Here is an 18,040-nt window from a genome sequence, read left to right on the forward strand (position 1 = left end):
AGAGACCCGGCTTTTCCGTACGAAGTTTGTACGTTCTCCCCATGTCCTGCGTGGGTTTTCTCCGAGATCTTCGGCTTCCCTCCCACGCTCCAATGATGTACAGGTTTGTACGTATATCGGCTTTCTATAAATGTAAATTGTCCCAGGTGGGGTAATGTTAATGTGCGGGGATCGCTGGTCGGCGCAGACCCGGTGGGTCGAAGGACCTGTTTCCGCGCTGTATCACTAAGCTAAACTAAACCAAACCATCCCTCTTGATCAGATCTACTCAGCCCCAGAAGAGATCCCAGTGGTGCTAAATCTGATTCCCTGCCCCCTGCATGAACTCCTCAGTCACTAATTCACATCCTATTTCCTATTCTCACCCTCATTAGTAGGTGGCATTACACATCATCACTACTGGTCCTGCTTTTTAACCTTTTACCTAACTGTATTCACTCTGCAGGACCTCATCTCTTTTTAGTTTAGTATAGAGATACAACATGGAAGCAGGCCCTTCAGCCCAATGAGTCTGTGCCGACAAATGATCACCCCCATACACTACCTACTATCCTACACACTAAGGCCAATTTACAGAGGGCCAATTAAACCTACAAACCTGCACGTCTTTGGAATGTGGGAGGAAACCCCCACAGGTCACAGGGAGAACATACAAACTCCGTAGAGACTGCATCGTAGTCAGGATTGAACCAGGGTCTCTGGAGCTGTAAGACAGCAGCTCCACCGCTGTGCTACAGTGCCGACCTACTCCCTGTCCTGGTGGTCACCTACTACTTTCTGCTTGTAAGTTATGCATGACCTTTTCACTATAGCTCCAATTTATTATGCTCTCCTCCTGCCAGACGATACTGAGGTCATCCAGCCACAATTCCCGGAATTTCATTAGACAATAGGTGCAGGAGTAGGCCATTCGGCCCTTTGAGTCAACACCGCCATTCAATGTGATCATGGCTGATCATCCCCGATCAGTACCCTGTTCCTGCCTTCTCCCCATATCCCATGACTCCGCTATCTTTAAGAGCACTATCTAGCTTTCTCTTGAAAGTATCCAGAGAACCGGCCTCCACCGCCCTCTGCGGCAGAGAATTCCACAGACTCACAACTCTCTGTGTGAAAAAGTGTTTCCTCATCTCCGTTCTAAATGGTTTACCCCTTAGTCTTAAACTGTGGCCCCTGGTTCTGGACTCCCCCAACATCGGGAACATGTTTCCTGCCTCTAGCGTGTTCAAACCCTTTATAATCTTATGTTTCAATAAGACTACCTCTCATCCTTCTAAATTCCAGTGTACAAGCCCAGCCTCTCCATTCTCTCAGCATATGACAGTCCTGCCATCCGAAAATTAACCTTGTGAACCTACGCTGCACTCCCTCAACTTCACATAGTCAGTCAGGAGTTACAGCCTGACACACTGGAAGTCTCCCTGACTTTGCACATTCTCCAGGAGGAGCATACCAGTGCCCCAAATGCCATCTCTAGTGCATTAAAACCAAAGAACATTCGCACAAAAAAAGCAGACCTCACCTTACCCTGTCATCTCCCTCTGCCCTGTCTCCTGCTCGAAGCTTCACTTACCATCAATGAAAAAACTTGCACCTCAAAAGACAGCCTCTCATGAAGCAGTCGCTCCCAATAGGCCCCTCCATTAGTGCCTGCCTTCCTTTCATAGGAGCAGTCACACCCAGACACTACCACTGTGTTTTGACTCTGCACTGCTGCCCTTCCTCTCAGCTGCTCAAGTGAAAGATAGAATTAAAACATGGAATTTAGAAAAGTGGTAAGTGCAATAAATCAAAGCAAAACCAAGGAGGTCATGGGATTTGTTTAGTTTAGAGAGACAGCATGGATACGGACCATTCGGCCCACTGAGTCCATGCCAACCATTCAACACCCGTTCTCATTAGTTCTAAGGTATCCCATTTTCTCATCCACTCCCCCCATGTTATGGACAATTTTACAGAGGCCAATTAACCTACATACCCACATGTTGTTGGAATGTAGGAGGAAACCAGAGCACCCAAAGGAAACCCATGCAGTCAGAGGACGAACGTGCAAACTCCACACAGACAGCACCCGAGGTGATGCTTGAACCCACTTCTCGGTCACTGTGAGGCAGTAGCTCTACCAGCCGCACCACTGAGCTCTCCTTTGAGAAATGAAACTACAAAAACCAAGACGATGACCAAATCAAAGGCATGGGATCCGAATGCTCGCAACATTCAAAACTAGATAAACAAACTTATGACACAAATAGAAGTAAACAGATATGAATTAATTGCCATTATGATCCCAGCTATTTCACGTTTTGTAAGAATGTGATTGCCTGACTGCAGTTTGGATGACTGCATCAGTCTACCCCATGTCTGAAGGGGGAGGAGTTGTACTGTTTGATAGCCACAGGGAAGAAGGAAAAAAGGTGAAGCTAGGTAACCATGAGAAAGAAACAAGTTGAACATTCTGGAAGAGTTCACAATGTGAGGCCAGTTGAAGTCAAGTGAAGGCAAGGCAATAGTGTAGCTGTTTGGGCTGTTACCTCATAGTCCGTAAACCCGAGTTCCATCTTGATCTCGAGTTCAGGGTCAGTTTCTTCCCAGCTGTCATCAGGGAAGTGAATCATCCTACCACATTCAGAGAGCAGTCCTGAACTACTATCTACCTCATTGGTGACCCTCGGACTATCCTAGTTCGAACTTTGCTGACTTTATCTTGCGCTAAACATTATTCCCTTATCATGTATCTGCACACTGTAAATGGCTCGATTGTAATCACGTATTGTGTTTTCGTGTTAGCATGCACCAAAAGCTGCATTCCCTGCAGCTCTTGATATGAACATGGATTGCATGGTAATAACATTTTCTGTGGCCTGACAGGCTAACAACGGCATCAGTAAAACTGCAAAAGTCTCACCTGACTGGTCTGGAAATTACATCTTCCCCAAATCTCTCTTTCTTGGAAGTCATTCTTGCCACTTTTGTCTTCTAGCTCACGGTTAATATCAGGAGACATTTCACGCTCTTCCAAAATACCCTCCAATAACTTACCCACCAGTAATGTGCCACTGATGCCAGGCTCACTGGTCTGTAGTTGCTAGGCTTGTACTTGCAGCATTTTGTAAACAGAGGCACAATAGCCACTCACCATCTCTGCCAATTTCCCACACTAGTCCAGAATACACTTGATCAGGTCCCAGCAATTTACCTACTTTTATTTGGCTTTAGACCTCACACATTGTGTGGACTCTTCAAGATTTCATTATTAGCTTGCCAGAGTTCCTTGGCATCCATGTCCTTTGCCACAGTCAATGCAGATGAGAAATATTCATTTAAACCCTCGCCCATCTCCTTTGGCTCTACACATGGACAAGCTACTTGATCTTTGAATGGTTCTACTCTAGTACATCCCTACACAAGGGTCCCATTTTCCCCTCTTGTTTTCTTTCTTTCTTTTCTTTTCTCTTTTTTTTTTCTTTCTTCCTTCTTTTTAAAAATAATTTAATGTTTTTTTTGTCTCTATTTTTCTACAGGTTATCACTTGTTCACCCCTGGACTGCCCATTGGGTACTCTAGGGGTTTACACATCACTACTTCCTTCACTCTTCACTCGCTCTCTCTCTCTTGCTAAATTTAAAAGATTAGATATAATTAGATATAATTTATTGCCACACAACCAGGGTTGGTGGAAATTTGGGTTGTCAGCAGCAGTACAATAATAAAGAACACACAACCACAATAAAACTGTAACACAAACATCCACCACAGCATTCATCACTGTGGTGGAAGGCACAACATTTGGCCAGTCCTCCTCCATTTTCCCCCCCGTGGACAGGACCAGAGTCCAAAGTCAGTCCAGGATCGGCTCTTCCTCACCGGAGACCGCGGCTTTAAGATGGTGTAGGCCGATCGGTCGAGATTTAAAGTCTCCGCTGCAGCCAGAAGCACCGCAGACCGCAGGGCCGGTGGTAGAAGCTCCCCTCCAGGGGTGATGGTAAGTCCATGCCGGACCCCCGGCAGTGATGGCTTCTTCTTCCCACGGGTCCCCCCACGAGGGATCCCGGGCTGTAGACGCCGCACCAGCTGGAGCTGTGCAGACCGCGACTTCAGGCTGCGGCTTCAGGCTGCCGGCTGCCCCAGGCCAGCGAAACGGAGCGCTCCCCTCCAGCGAGCCCCAGCGAGGGCTCACCCGCTCAACGCCGAGAGTCCACGCTGCGCCCGCCGCTGAAGCCCTGGGCGTGTCTCCGGGAAAGGCCGCACCGATCCTTGATGTTAGGCCACGGGGGAGGCGACCTGGAAAAGCTCGCCTCTCCGTGGAGGAGGCGGCTGAAGCGGATTCCCCCTTGCCCCCCCACACAACCCCCCACACAAAGAAACACAAAATACATACTTTAAAACATATTAAAAAATAAAAAAAGGTTGAAAAAAACTGACGCGCTGCTGACATGGCTGCTGCCAGAGCAGCGCCCCCTACAAAATGTACATTGCTTCTAATAAAAATACAAATTTAAAAAAAAAAATGGTTCTACTCTCTCCCAAGCTAGTCTTTTGCACTTAATATACTTGCAGAATCTTATGAGGCCCAAAGGAAATGCATGCTCTCAGAGGACGAACGACACGAATGCTCACAACATTCACTAAACAAACTAATGACACAAATAGAAGTAAACAGATATGAATTAATTGCCATCATGATCCCAGTTATTTCACATTTAGAAAGATTGGAGAAAATAAATAGAAATTGTGGCACTGGAGCACAAATAATAAGGGTGGAGATAAGTGTTGTGGTGAGAAATAATCTTGGTTTTGTCGGTCAAACAAACCTTTTCACTGCATCTCGGTATAATAAACCTACACTTAACCTAATGATGTAGAATTGGAGGTTACACAAAAAAGCTGGAGAAACTCAACGGGTGCAGCAGCATCTATGGAGCGAAGGAAATAGGCAACGTTTCGGGCCGAAACCCTTCTTCAGACTGATCGGGGGCGGGGGTGGGCGGGGACAAGGAAGGGAAAAGGAGGAGGAGCCCGAAGGCTGGGGGATGGGAGGAGACAGCAGGGGGGCTGAGGAAGGGGAGGAGACAGCAAAGACTAACAAAATTGGGAGAATTCGATGTTCATGCCCCCGGGATGCAGATTCCCCAAACGGAATATGAGGTGCTGTTCCTCCAATTTCCGGCGTGTAGAATGTAGAATTCCAATGTAGAATTGGAATTCGTTTGGGTCAAGTTAAGATTTAGAACAGTACATAACATATTGGTAGGAGTTGGTGAAAGGTCATCAAATAGGTCATTGGCATAATTCAGGAAATAATGAGACTCTGGCTCTGGTGAGACCACATCTGGAGTATTGTGTACAGTTTTGGTCTCCTAATTTGAGGAAGGACAACCTTGTGATTGAGGCAGTGCAGCGTAGGTTCACGAGATTGAACCCTGGGTTGGCGGGACTGTCATATGAGGAAAGATTGAAAAGTCTAGGCTGTATTCACTGGAGTTTAGGAGGATGAGGGGGTATCTTATAGAAACATATAAAATTATAAAAGGACTGGACAAGCCAGATGCAGGAAAAATGTTCCCAATGTGGGGCGAGTCCAGAACCAGTCTTAGAATAAAGGGGAGATCATTTAAGACTGAGGTGAGAAAAAACTTTTTCACCCAGAGAGTTGTGAATTTATGGAATTCCCTGCCACAGAGGGCAGTGGAGGCCAAGTCACTGGGTGGATTTAAGAGAGAGTTAGATAGAGCTATAGGGGCTAGTGGATTCAAGGGATATGGGGAGAAGGCAGGCACGGGTTATTGATTGGGGTCGATCAGCCATGATCACGATGAATGGCGGTGCTGGCTCGAAGGGCCGAATGGCCTCCTCCCGCATCTATTTTCTATGTTTCTATGAAATTAGAAGTACATTCGTTTGAGGCAATGCAGTATTAATGAATACTTTATCTTCACATGTGACAAGGCACAGTGAAATTCTTTGCTTGTTCACCCAAGGTATGCAAATAGTCACCACATAAAGGGCGCAAAGTTAAAAGTAATCGTGAGGAGAATGCAACCTGCGAAAGACAAACCAAATTTGCAGCAATAAGGAGAAAGACATATTCACAGTGTATATGAGATGATTTTCGAGATCAATACTTTGCCAAACTTCTGTGGAAAACACTACTCTGGATCTAATTTTGTGTTATGAGAAAGGATAATTGATAATCGTTGTAAAGGAGCCTTTGGGGGAAAAAGTAATTGTAATGTAATAGGATTTGATATTAGATTTGAAAGTGATGTCGTACAATGCAAATCTTACATCTAAATACTGTAAAAGTAATTATGAATGAGAGGAAAGTTGACATGGATGAAGATGGAAATTGAGGCTATGGTCAAGAGTAAGAAGGAGGCATGTGGCTAGTATAGGCAACTGGGATCGTGTATCCCTAAAGGAATTTCAGGAACTAAGGAGCAATCCAAAAAAGGAAACCAGAAGACCCAATCTGGTCCATTAACTGAGATTCAGTGGCTTGTTTCAATTTTATAACTGACATCTCCAGCTGCATCGCATAGTTCATCGCAAGATCAGAGGCAATGTTTGCTGGTAGATATAATGAATGAGGGACCCTGGATGTTGAGATAAATTGAAGCTAATCAGGAGTATAGATGATTGAGAAGCCTATGTATCAATGACATCAGGATGGCAGAAATCCTCTATACATCAGGATGGCAGAAAGCGGGCATGAGACAGTTCTAGCAGATAAGGTTAAGGAGAATCTAACCACATTTTACAAATATATTAAGGGGACAAAAGATAACTAGAGAGGGGAGAGGGTAAATCTGCAGTAAAAACAGAAAATATTGTAAATGCCCAACAGTTCAAGCGTCAGAGATTGACAAAGTCAACCTTTTAGGTTGACAGCCTGTGAACAAATGTGCATTTCCAGTTCCTGTATCTAAATTGGGATTATTATTGCTCTGCAAAACTCAAGCAACCTTCTCCAATTTCTCAATGCTGTATGGTAGAATTATTTCCAAGAATCGTCTCTTCATCTCGCACCTTTGCTGTGGGGTGAAGATCAGTGGAGATCCCAAATACGCTGTGTCAAAATTCCAGAGTGGCTGAGCTGGCACATCTGGAAAATATCCCAGAAAATTCCCAACAAACACAGAAAAAAGAAGAGGACTGCAGGCTGGGCAATCATCTCCTTATGATGTTAGAGGGTTTTGTCATTTGTTTGACAATCTGAACCTGCTTCCATTTTTATTGAGTCTCCCATTCCATCTCAAGCCCACTTTCTCGACAGAGTGTATTTTCTTAATAAAACATAAGATTGGAAAGGAATACTCCTTTTTCTGGTTCCCAAAATGGCGCCGTGCGGCAGCCTCGCCAGCAGCTTGTGTGTTTCTTTGGACTTTTTGTTGTTTTCAGCGTTCCTGAATGTTTGTCTCCCAGTGTGTCTTGTGTGCAGGGTGCTGGGGAGGAATAGGGGAAACCGTTCCCAGTCACTTACCTCGACGGAGATGCAAATTTTCTCCATGTCGCATTTTCGCCCCTATCGCGGCCTAACTACTGGATTGATGCAGCCTTTCTGACCAGAGACCGGCCCAGAGCCCAGAGCTTCAGCAGCGGGCACAGCGTGGAGTTTAACATCGTGGAGCTGCGATCCTTTGCCGGGCCTGCTGACTTTACCATCGTGGAGCTTGGTCTGTGGAGCTTCTAGCCGCGGGCATTGCGCAGACTCTAACATCGCGGAGCTGCCTGCGATCCTTTGCCGAGGAATGCCAGAAGAAGTACTCCGACCACGGGGTCTGCGGACTTGGCATCATGAAGTTGCGGTCTCCGGTAGGAAGCGGCCGATTCGGGAATTCCTCGCCGCGGATTGTTCCAGTCTCTCCCGATGTCGGAGTTTTGATCACCCCGGCGAGAGGGCCTGTACATCGGGCCATCCGTAGCAGCGACTGCAGAGAGCTCAGGACCCCGACCACGGGTGAACGGAGGAGAAAGACTGACTGAACTTTTGTGCCTTCCACCATAGCGGGAAGTGCTGGTTCCGCTGTGGTGGATGTTTATGTTCTATGTTGAATTCTGTTATGTATTGTGTTCTTTCTTTCTTGCTGGGAGAGGACTTCTCATCCCGCCTAGCTTACTTATGAGTGAAACTGCATCATGACAAACAGCTAACACAGCACCAGGACATCATGAAGCAGATGGCACCACTCAACCCCGAGTTGGAGTGAAGGCCATACATAAATAGACAGACTCCTTTTTCTATTGCACCTCAAAAGGAGCCATGTTCTGTGCTGCCAGACACTAGTTGCTTTGTAAAGAGGCCTATGTCTAGATTTGAGCTGCAGCCTTCAACCACTTTGCCTTTTAAATTTCTCTCCAACTTTCTTTGTTTGCCTCCCACGCTTTCTATGACTTCAGCTTCCACCTACTGTTTGATTGATCTGTTGTTGCTTTAGTTTAAATTCCATTTTCTAATTATCCCCATAATATCATACTTGCATCTGTCTCACACCCTCAGTTTAGTTTGAGTACTTGGTTTTAGACTCAATGGGAGATGAGTTTTACAGATTTTTTTTGCATTTGCATCAGAGGATGTTGAATTATTCAGGACTCATGATTGCCTTCAATTTGATGATTTGAGCTATGGCAAGCACACATTGGCAAGAGCACATTGTACCATTTGACATAAACTGGAGAGCACAAGTCATAAGGTTATGTTATGTGCCCAGCTCGGGCAGTAAATGTGAAGGAAAGAAACTAGAGTTAATGTTTCAGTTCAATGACACTTCAACAGAAATGGAAAATATTGTTTTAAACTATAGAGTGAGGGAAAGGTAGAGAGAAGAGAACAATTACATTCATAAGGTCATAAGGTCATAAGTGATAGGAGCAGAATTAGGCCATTCGGTCCCTCAAGTCTACTCTGATTCAAGATTCAAGATTCAAGATACATTTAATTGTCACATGTGCCAGATGGCACAGTGAAATGAAATTCCCATACAGCCATACAATAAAAAATATAAAGAACCACACACTATAGAATTTGACATAAAACATCCCCACACAGCAGAATCAAAGTTCCCCACTGTGTGGGAAGGCACCAAAGTCAGTCTCTTCCTCCACTGTTCCCCGTGGTCAGGGCCTCCCCAAGCCCTCCGCAGTTGCAGCTACGGGCGGCCCGATGTCCAGGACCGCTCGCCGGTTTGATACAAGTCCGACGTCGGGGCTGCGGGACGTCCTCAGCGGCGTGGACAGAGTCGGCCCCCTCCTACCGGAGTCTGCGGCTCCCAAAGTCCGTAGCCCGCGCCGGGTGGAGACTGCTGCTGGAGACCCTCTGCAAGGCGCCCCAGGACTCCACGATGACGGTCAGCGCCGCCCACGTTGGAAGCTCTCCGCACCAGAGTTCCACGATGTTGGAGCAGCGACCCAACGCTCCGGAGCTCCAAACGGCGACCCAGGTAGACATCGCCCGCTCCGTGGTGACTGCAGCGCTGCGCCACCGCTGTAGCAGCCCCGGTCCGGTTCCCGGTCCCCGGCAGGAAAGGCCGCTCCAATCCAGCTGGTTGGCCGCGAGGTGGGGGGCGAGGACGCGACTCGGAGAAATAGTCGCGTCCCCGCCAGGAAGAGACTGGGAAACGGTTTCCCCCTTACCCTGCCCCCCTCCCCCACATAGAAAAGTTAAAGTTTCCCCAAACACAAAACTTTAGACTAACTAAAAATAAAAAAAAGATTGAAATAACAGACAGGCTGTAGGTAGAGTCTGCTGCCAGTGCAGCGCCCCTAGAGGAAAATCAAGAGCAAAATCTAGAGCAAAACCCTGCCATTCAATCATGGCTGATCCATCTCTTCCTCCTAACCCCATTCTCCTGCCTTCCCCCCCCATATCCCCTGACACGCGTGCTAATCAAGAATCTATCTATCTGCCTTAAAAATATCCATTGAAGTGGCCTCCATAGCCTTCTGTAGCAAAGAATTCAACAGATTCACCACCCTCTGACTGGAGAAACTTCTCCTCATCTTCTTCCTAAAGGAACATCCTTTAATTCTGAGGCTATGACTAGTCCTGGATTCTTCCACGTGGAAACATTCTCTCCACATCCACTTCATCCAAGTCTTTCACTATTCGGTACAATGGGGACCACCCTCATTCTTTTAAACTACACCGGATACAGGCCCAGTGCTGACAAACACTCGTCTTTAGCTTAACCCACTGATTCCTGGGATCATTCTTGTAAACCCCCCCCCCCCCCGGACCTTCGCCAGAGCCGGCACATCCTTCCTCAGAAACGGTGCCCAAAATGTCTCACAATATTCCAAAAGCGGCCTTACCAGCGCCTTATAGAGCCTCAGCATAACATCCCATCATCTTCATTTGCCATCTTCCTTCATGCAAAGTATGATTCAACTCGTGCATGTTTATTTCTCTCTCAAATACTCATGGACAGCAATTTTACTTTGAACTCAATGAGTATTTTAATAGGAATCTGAGGGGTAACATTTTCACACAAAGGGTGGTGGGTGTATGGAACAAGCTGCCAGAGGAGGTAGTTGAGGCAGGGATTAACGTTTAAGAAACAGTTAGACAGGTACATGGATAGGACAGGTTTGGAGGGATATGATCCAAATGCAGGCAGGTTTGACTAGTGTAGAAGGGACATGTTGGCCGGTGCAGGCAAGTTGGGCTTAAGGGCCTGTTTCCACATTGTATCACTATAAATCTACGACTATTGATATAATTCTTCGCGAAAGGCTGTTTTCACATCAAGAACAGTCACTATCACCTCTCTAGTTTTTCTGATCTTCTTATTCATCGTTGGATCAGAATGGCAATGACACTGAAACGGAAATGGCAATGGAACTCGTGAACACCAGTCATACATTACTGGTGAATACAATGGTTAACAATGGTTCCTTCCATCACTGTGTTGAAGATTGAGGACAGATTGATGAGACAGTAACAGCCTGGATTGGATTTGGCCTACTTTTGGTGGTCAGGTCATGCACATTGTCAGATGATACCAGCCTTTCAGCTTGGTTAGAGGTACATAACCGGAAGGCAGTTTTTGATTAAACATTGCGCTGAAACTTTAGGAGATAATTGATATCAATAAGCAGGATATGTAGATGTGACATTCAGGAATCTATTATGGCTTGATTAAAGATTATCATCCTAAGAGATGCTTTTCTATTTATAGTATCCTCAAAACTCTACTTAATGATTCTGTCAAGCAGTAAGAAAGTACCTATTTTCCATAGCATGTTCAATAACGATTATGTTTAACCCATAACTCCCATTAAATATGTTCTTTTGTTTAGTTTAGTTTAGTTTAGTTCAGTTTAGTTTAGTTTACAGATACAGCATGGAAACCGTCCCTTCGGCCCACTGAGTCTGCACCGACCAGCGACCCCTGCACAATAGCGCTATCTGACACACAGTACAGGGAATTAAAAGTTATACCTAGCCAAATAACCTACAAACCTGTACGTCTTTTGAGTGAGGGAGGAAGCCGAAGATTTCAGAGAAAACCCACGTGGTCACGGGGAGGACGTACAAACTCCGTCCAGGCAGCACGCATAGTCAGCGCTGCACCACCCAATTATCGCATCTTTTAGGTAAGGTGTACAAAAATAATAGAAGATTGAAACCAGTCCTAGTTCCTAGAGTCACAAAGTTCTTTGATTCACCAGAGGAGTGTCTTACTTGGTTCCCAGAGATACATGTGCAAAGAAAACTCAGAGATGAGGAACCTGAACTTAAAAGCCTCCCCGAAACCTTAAACAAGGTAATAAATCATTCACACCTGCCCTGAACTTCACTTTGCAAGACAATGATGCACCTCTTCAGTTTGTGTAAATAGAAGCCTGCTTCTCTCATAATAGACATAAAAAGCTGGAGTAATTCAACGGGTCAGATAGCATCTGTGGAGAAAAGGAATTGGTGACGTTTCGGGTCAAGATCCGAGAAATCTCCCCTAAAGTCTTCACAGCACGGCACCCCAAAATCTTTTGATGGCTCTCACCTACTTCAGTAGGCACAATATTTTTATTGTTGTTTGTGAACCTCGTTGTCACCTTAACCCTCAGCCAACAATGAACCATTCCACATTTTCTTGATCATCGTCTGCTTTGATCTGTCATTTCTTGCCCTTCCAAATCTCTATGTCTCCCTCTCCCCAGGCTCTCAGTCTGAAGAAGGGTCCAGGCACGAAATGTCACCCATTCCTTCTCTCCAGAGATGCTGTCTGTCCCGTTGAGTTACTCCAACTTTTTGTGTCTATCTTCAACTATAAAATGTCAGGTGGACTCCCACTCCATCGTGAGCTTTGATCGTCATGAACAATGGTTGGTCGGTGGACCACAAGCACCCGTGGTCATTGGAACCCTCTCGTCAATGCGTTCTTCTTTTACGTTCAAACAACATCTTAAGTCTGTTCTTTCAGCCTTCTAATCATCATCTCCTGGTCCAACACCAAGTGAAGCTTTTCTTCAAATGCGGATGGGGATGACAGGCGTGAAAATGGCAGAGTTCGTCTTTTGTCACCTCAATTGTACTGACCATTGTATTCACCAGTAACCTTTTGACCTCATAGCAATAAGGCATTCTCAAATAATTAATGTTTTGTGAACACAGTTCTTGTACGGTAAGTAGTAAAGAAGGAATATGTGGTAAAGAAGATGTTGCCTTCATAGGTCGGGGCATTGAGCATAAGAATGTGGTAGCCCGTAGGTGGGGGTGGGGGGGGATAGGGAAAGGAAACGAGTGGAAGAAGCGAGTATGTAGAAGTTACCTAAAATTACAGAATTCAATTTTCGTACCGTTGTAGGCTACCCATGCAAAATGTGAGGTGCTGCTCCTCCAAATTGCGTGTGGCCTCACGCTGACAAAGGAGGACTCCCAGGACAGAAAGGTTAGTGTGGGAATGGGAAGAGGAGTTAAATTGGACAGCAACCAGGAGATCCAGTAGTCCTTGGCAGGCCGAGCGTAAGTGGTCAGCGAAATGCTTGCCGAGTCTACGCTTGAACTCGCCAATGTGCAGGAACCCACATTGGGAAACACCGGATGCCATAATGCATCATTTACCGGAATGATGTTTGGATTAGTGGGTATCAGCTGCAGGAAGAGGGACGGACAGACTTGAATTGTTTTCTCCAGAACTCTGGAGGTTGTGAAGAGACCTGGTAGAAGTGTGTAAAATTATGAGGGGCACATATAGAAAGACAGAATCTTTTTCCCAGGATGGAAAAGTCAAATGGTAGAGGGCATAGCTTGAAGGTAAGCAGGGGAAATTCCAATGGAGATGTGAAGGGTGGGTTTTTCACAAAGAGGGTGGTGAATGCTTGGAACACACTGCCAGGGTTGGTGGTTGAAGCACAAATATTAATGGCATTTAAAAGATTTTTGGATAGACATATGGATATGCAGGGAATGGAAAAATATGATTATGTGCAGGTAGATAAGTGAAGGTCTTGTAGAGTTGGTAAGCGAAGGTCCGAAGTTCGGACAGCCGAACCGATGGGGCAATGTGCGAGGCGCTGCTACTGCTGCACTCCATGGGCTGCACTACGTCAGGACGGGTGAGGCGGGGCCGGACACGGCGCTCCTATCGAACAGTCCCCTCGACCCGAGTAGCAGTATTCAAATAGGGAAAAGGGCCGTCCCGTATGGCACAAACCAATTTAGCCCAATATTCGGGATGTCCTGGCTAATATTGGACAGTTGGCAACCCAATGATCTTGGCACCATGTTCGGCACAGATATTGTGGGCAGTAGGGCCTGTTCTTGTGCTGTACTGTCTGTGTTCTATGTTCTGTGTTCTGTTGCCAATTGTCACTTGGCATCAACAGATACTTCCATTCAATCTGTACGTGTGTAAAATGATAAATAAAAGCAATTATGAATATGCTTAAAAAGTTGCATTTTACAAATCATTTATATTGCATTAATGAAGTGTAGATGGAAACATGTTAATAGTTTAATTTAGTTTAGTTTAGTTTACTGTCATGTGTACAGTGAAAAGCTTTTGTTGCGTGCTAACCAGTCCATTGAAAATCAAAATATGATTACAATCGAGCCATTTACAGTGTACTGATATATGATGAGGGAATAATGTTTAGTGCAAGGAAAAGCCAGCAAAGTCCGATCAAAGATAGTCTTAGGGTCACCAATGAGGTAGATAGTAGTTCAACATTGGTCATTGGTTGTGGTCGGATGATTCAGTTGCCTGATAACAGCTGGGAAGAAACTGCTCCTGAATCCTGTTCTTGCCTAATCTCACCCACCACAGCACCTGACTTCTGAACGTCAACACCTTCATAACCTCCATGTTAATGATTAGGGGCATGGAGCCAAGAGACTAAACTCAAACTTAAATACAGATAAGCATTGCTACAATGAGAATGCATTGGGCTCAAGATGCCATTCCCCTAATCAATGCCCAGCTATATCTGGCTTTAGTGGCATTATAATAATATTTTAAAGACATTTGGACAGGTACAGGGATAGGAAAGCTTTGGAGGGATATGGTCAAAATGGAGGCAGGTGGGACTATTGTAGATGGGGCATCTTGGTGGAGTGGGCAAGTTTGCACGTTCTACCTGTGACCAACTGGGGTTCCTGTGGATGCTCCTGTTCCTTCTATACCTCAAAGACTTGTGGGTTTCTAGATCGTTGATTACTCTTGCTGTGTAGGGAGTGGATGAGAAAGTGGGATAACATAGAACTAATGTGATGTGTGATCGATAGCTGATATGGACTCCGTGGGCCGAAGGTCCCAATCTGTACCTCTAAACTAAATTTTACTTCGGAGTCACGTGAGTGACTACGTGAAGAACCCACCCAGCGCGCAGGCGCGGCATTACGTCAGCAGTGCAACAGCGGCAGCAGCTGGAGCCAGGCTCTCCAGCTGCAGCATAAAGACGAGACCTCAGGTAAGTGCCTTTTTTGTTACAGAGTCGCGCTAGAGAGAATAATGGCCTCTCGCAAGCGACCAGCCAGGAGGACTGCCTGCCCTACTCCACCCGAGGACGGGTCCATAGCGGGACGGCAGCCTCTCGCAGCGGAGGAGCTTTTTCAACGCTCCCGCTCACCCGACACCGAGCCGCCCCCAGTGCTGCAGATCTCAACGCCCCGCACAGGGAGGAAGGCGACACAGAAAACCGACCGGCCGGTGTCCTCCGATGATTCGGAGGAACGGGAACACTCTCCCCCACCGAAAAGGGGAGACGCTCGGATAAGCTGCATGAGGCAGCTCCTCGAGCGTATGATTGATGAGGAGATGCGGCATCTCCCAGGAGGACGGGCTTGGGCCTCCTGCTTTCCACACCCTTCTGTACCCTCTATATTCGAGGGCAGTAAGGGAGGCCAGGACTGGGCTGGCCTATCCCAAGGGCAGGCGGAGGATATCGTCAGCATGCCGGGCGTGCCGGAAGAAGAGCTACTGGGTGTAGTGGGCCGATATGCGGCACCACCAACAACTGGGATGGTGTTGCCACCCAGAATGGCGGCAACTATAAAACAGGCTGTCCAACAACCCGCTGCAGGACAAGGCTGTCCAGCAGGCCCTTGACAACTACATCGCGCCCGAAAATTGCGAGGCGCTGAGGGTCAAGACGGTAAAATGGGCAGATCTGGAACCAGCTGGGGCAGCACATAAGGGCTCAGGAGGTCAAAATGCAGCGAGTCCTGAAGCTCCACTCAGCAGCCGTCACCGCCTTTGCTCGGTCCGTTGGGGATGAAGACTTGACCATACCCCAGCAGGATGCCCTCGCACTGATGTGCAGCACCACGTATGAGCTAAACAACCTACGGCGGGACAACATCAGGCCTGCCCTCAACACCCAACATATGCCGGCCTCTGTAAAGCTCCAGCGCCCGAACGACAGGCGCTGCTATTTGGTGCGGATCTGGCCAAAAGGCTCAAGGAGTTGGAAGAGGCGGCAAAACCAGTAGGCCTCATGAGGGCAGGGCCAGGACCGAGCAGGGCGAAGACACCCAGTTGGCCGCACGCCTCGGCATCCACCAGCAGGTACCGAGCTGGTGAAAGCCTGGTGACCGCCTCCCACTACCCCCAGTGCTCTTTTTTAGAGCGGGGCCCAGGGCGGAGCCGTGGGAAGATGCGCCGCCCCACCGCAGCACCAACACGGACAACCTTGGGCCACCCACCGGAAACGACCCCACACAAGTGAACATGGAGGTAGGTGGGTCTGGTTCCTGTCAACATACACAGACAAAGGGTGTAGTATTAACAGGGGGACGTTTGAGGTTCTTCAAGCATGTTTGGTGCTCCCTTACTAACAATCAGTTTATACTCAACAGTATTAGTGGATACAAGATTGAATTCAAACCAGGCGTAGAACCGCCAGTTCAGCACATGCCCCAAAGGGTGTTCCTTCCCTCGGCAGTTGAGAAGGTAGAAGGACAAGCTGAACTTGATCGGCTCGTGGCTAAAGGCATCATAGAAATGACCACACACGAGCCGCAAGAATTTGTATCAAATATTTTTCTCAAAACCAAAAAAGATGGTGGATGTCGCATTATTATTGATCTGACATCACTCAATCAGTCTGTTGAGTATCAACATTTCAAAATGGAGACATTTGTCACTGCCAGACAACTGATCTCCAAGGGATACTACATGGCAAGCATAGATATCAAAGATGCTTACTATTTGGTACCCATTCATAAAGATTACTTTAAATATCTGAAATTTATCTGGAGGGGCCAGCTATGGCAGTACCGAGCTTTGCCCAATGGTTTAACGACAGCTCCCAGACTATTTACGAAAATTCTTAAAGTGGCCATGAAGAAATTGAGAGAACTAAAACATTTAGTAGTGGCCTATCTGGACGATGTTCTCATATTAGGAAGAACACGGGAACAAGCTGTCGCAGGAGTGTTAGCCACTAAACAACTCCCTTGAAACTTTGGGTTTTATCCTCCACCCAGATAAATCAATATTGGAGCCTACTACTAACATGGATTACTTAGGCTTCACTATTGACACGATTCACATGACTGTCACTCTGCCCAGAAACAAAACAGTTTCACTCATTGAAGCTTGTAGCCATTTAATTGCCACACCGCAACCTAGAATACGGCATGTAGCCAGAGTTATTGGCTCTATAGTAGCAGCATTTCCGGCTGCCCAACATGGGCCCTTGCATTATCAAAATTTACAAAGAGCAAGGACTCATGCATTACGCCTTCATAGGGGGCATTATGATCGCAAAATGGATTTACCCGCTGAAGCCAAATCAGAACTTCAGTGGTGGGTTGACAATATTTTGCACAGTCACAGTCCTATCACCGTAACCAATCCTAACATAACCATTGCAACGGATGCCAGTGCTTTAGGCTGGGGAGCTACTAACTCCAAAGACAGCACAGGTGGCAGATGGACTAACTCAGAGGCATCGCTACTACAATCACTGGGCATTAACTTTTTGGAAATGCTCGCCGCCTTTTATGGGCTAAAAGCATATGCATCTGGTATGCGACACGTGCATGTTAGAATTATGATCAACAACACTACGGCAGTATCTTATATCCAGCACATGGGTGGCATTAAATCAGTATCATGCGACAAATTAACTGCTATAATCTGGCAATGGTGTGTCGAGAGACATATTTGGCTATCAGCTGCCTATTTACCAGGCAAACTAAATTTAGTGGCGGACACCAGGTCACGAAAATTCAACGACAACATCGAATGGATGTTGGACCCAAAATTATTTGCTAAAATTATCAAGCAATATGGTACGCCAGATAGAGATTTGTTTGCGTCTAGGTTAAATCACCAACTACCCATGTATGTGGCTTGGGAACCAGACCCAGAGGCAGCAGCGGTAGATGCCTTCACGCTGGACTGGGGAAATTTCTTTTTCTATGCTTTCCCTCCCTTCTGCCTCATCAGTCGGGTACTCCAGAAAATTCAGGCAGACTCAGCCTCTGGCATTCTGGTCGTGCCCGACTGGCCTACCCAACCATGGTTCCCAATGTTCCACGACATGGTGGTAGAGACACCAATGGTCCTTCAACACCACCCCCAATTATTGACTCACC

At 46.6% G+C, this 18,040-nt stretch overlaps 1 protein-coding gene across 4 annotated transcripts in view; it reads right to left on the minus strand.

The window, feature by feature from the left end:
* The window catches only part of glra2 (glycine receptor, alpha 2), a 219,206-nt gene that overhangs the window by 163,162 nt on the left and 38,004 nt on the right, over nt 1-18,040 (minus strand). The window contains exon 1 of one of the 4 annotated variants that reach the window (XM_055644381.1): nt 2,906-3,045. The exons of the other annotated variants lie outside the window; for them this stretch is intronic. Within the exon in view, the coding sequence (XP_055500356.1) occupies nt 2,906-2,958 (53 nt within the window). The 5' untranslated portion in view covers nt 2,959-3,045. Of the gene's footprint in view, nt 1-2,905; nt 3,046-18,040 lie in introns of those variants that run through there. 4 annotated transcript variants of the gene reach the window in all.

This window comes from Leucoraja erinacea, chromosome 13 (assembly GCF_028641065.1).
Source record: "Leucoraja erinacea ecotype New England chromosome 13, Leri_hhj_1, whole genome shotgun sequence".
Lineage (NCBI taxonomy): Eukaryota > Metazoa > Chordata > Chondrichthyes > Rajiformes > Rajidae > Leucoraja > Leucoraja erinaceus.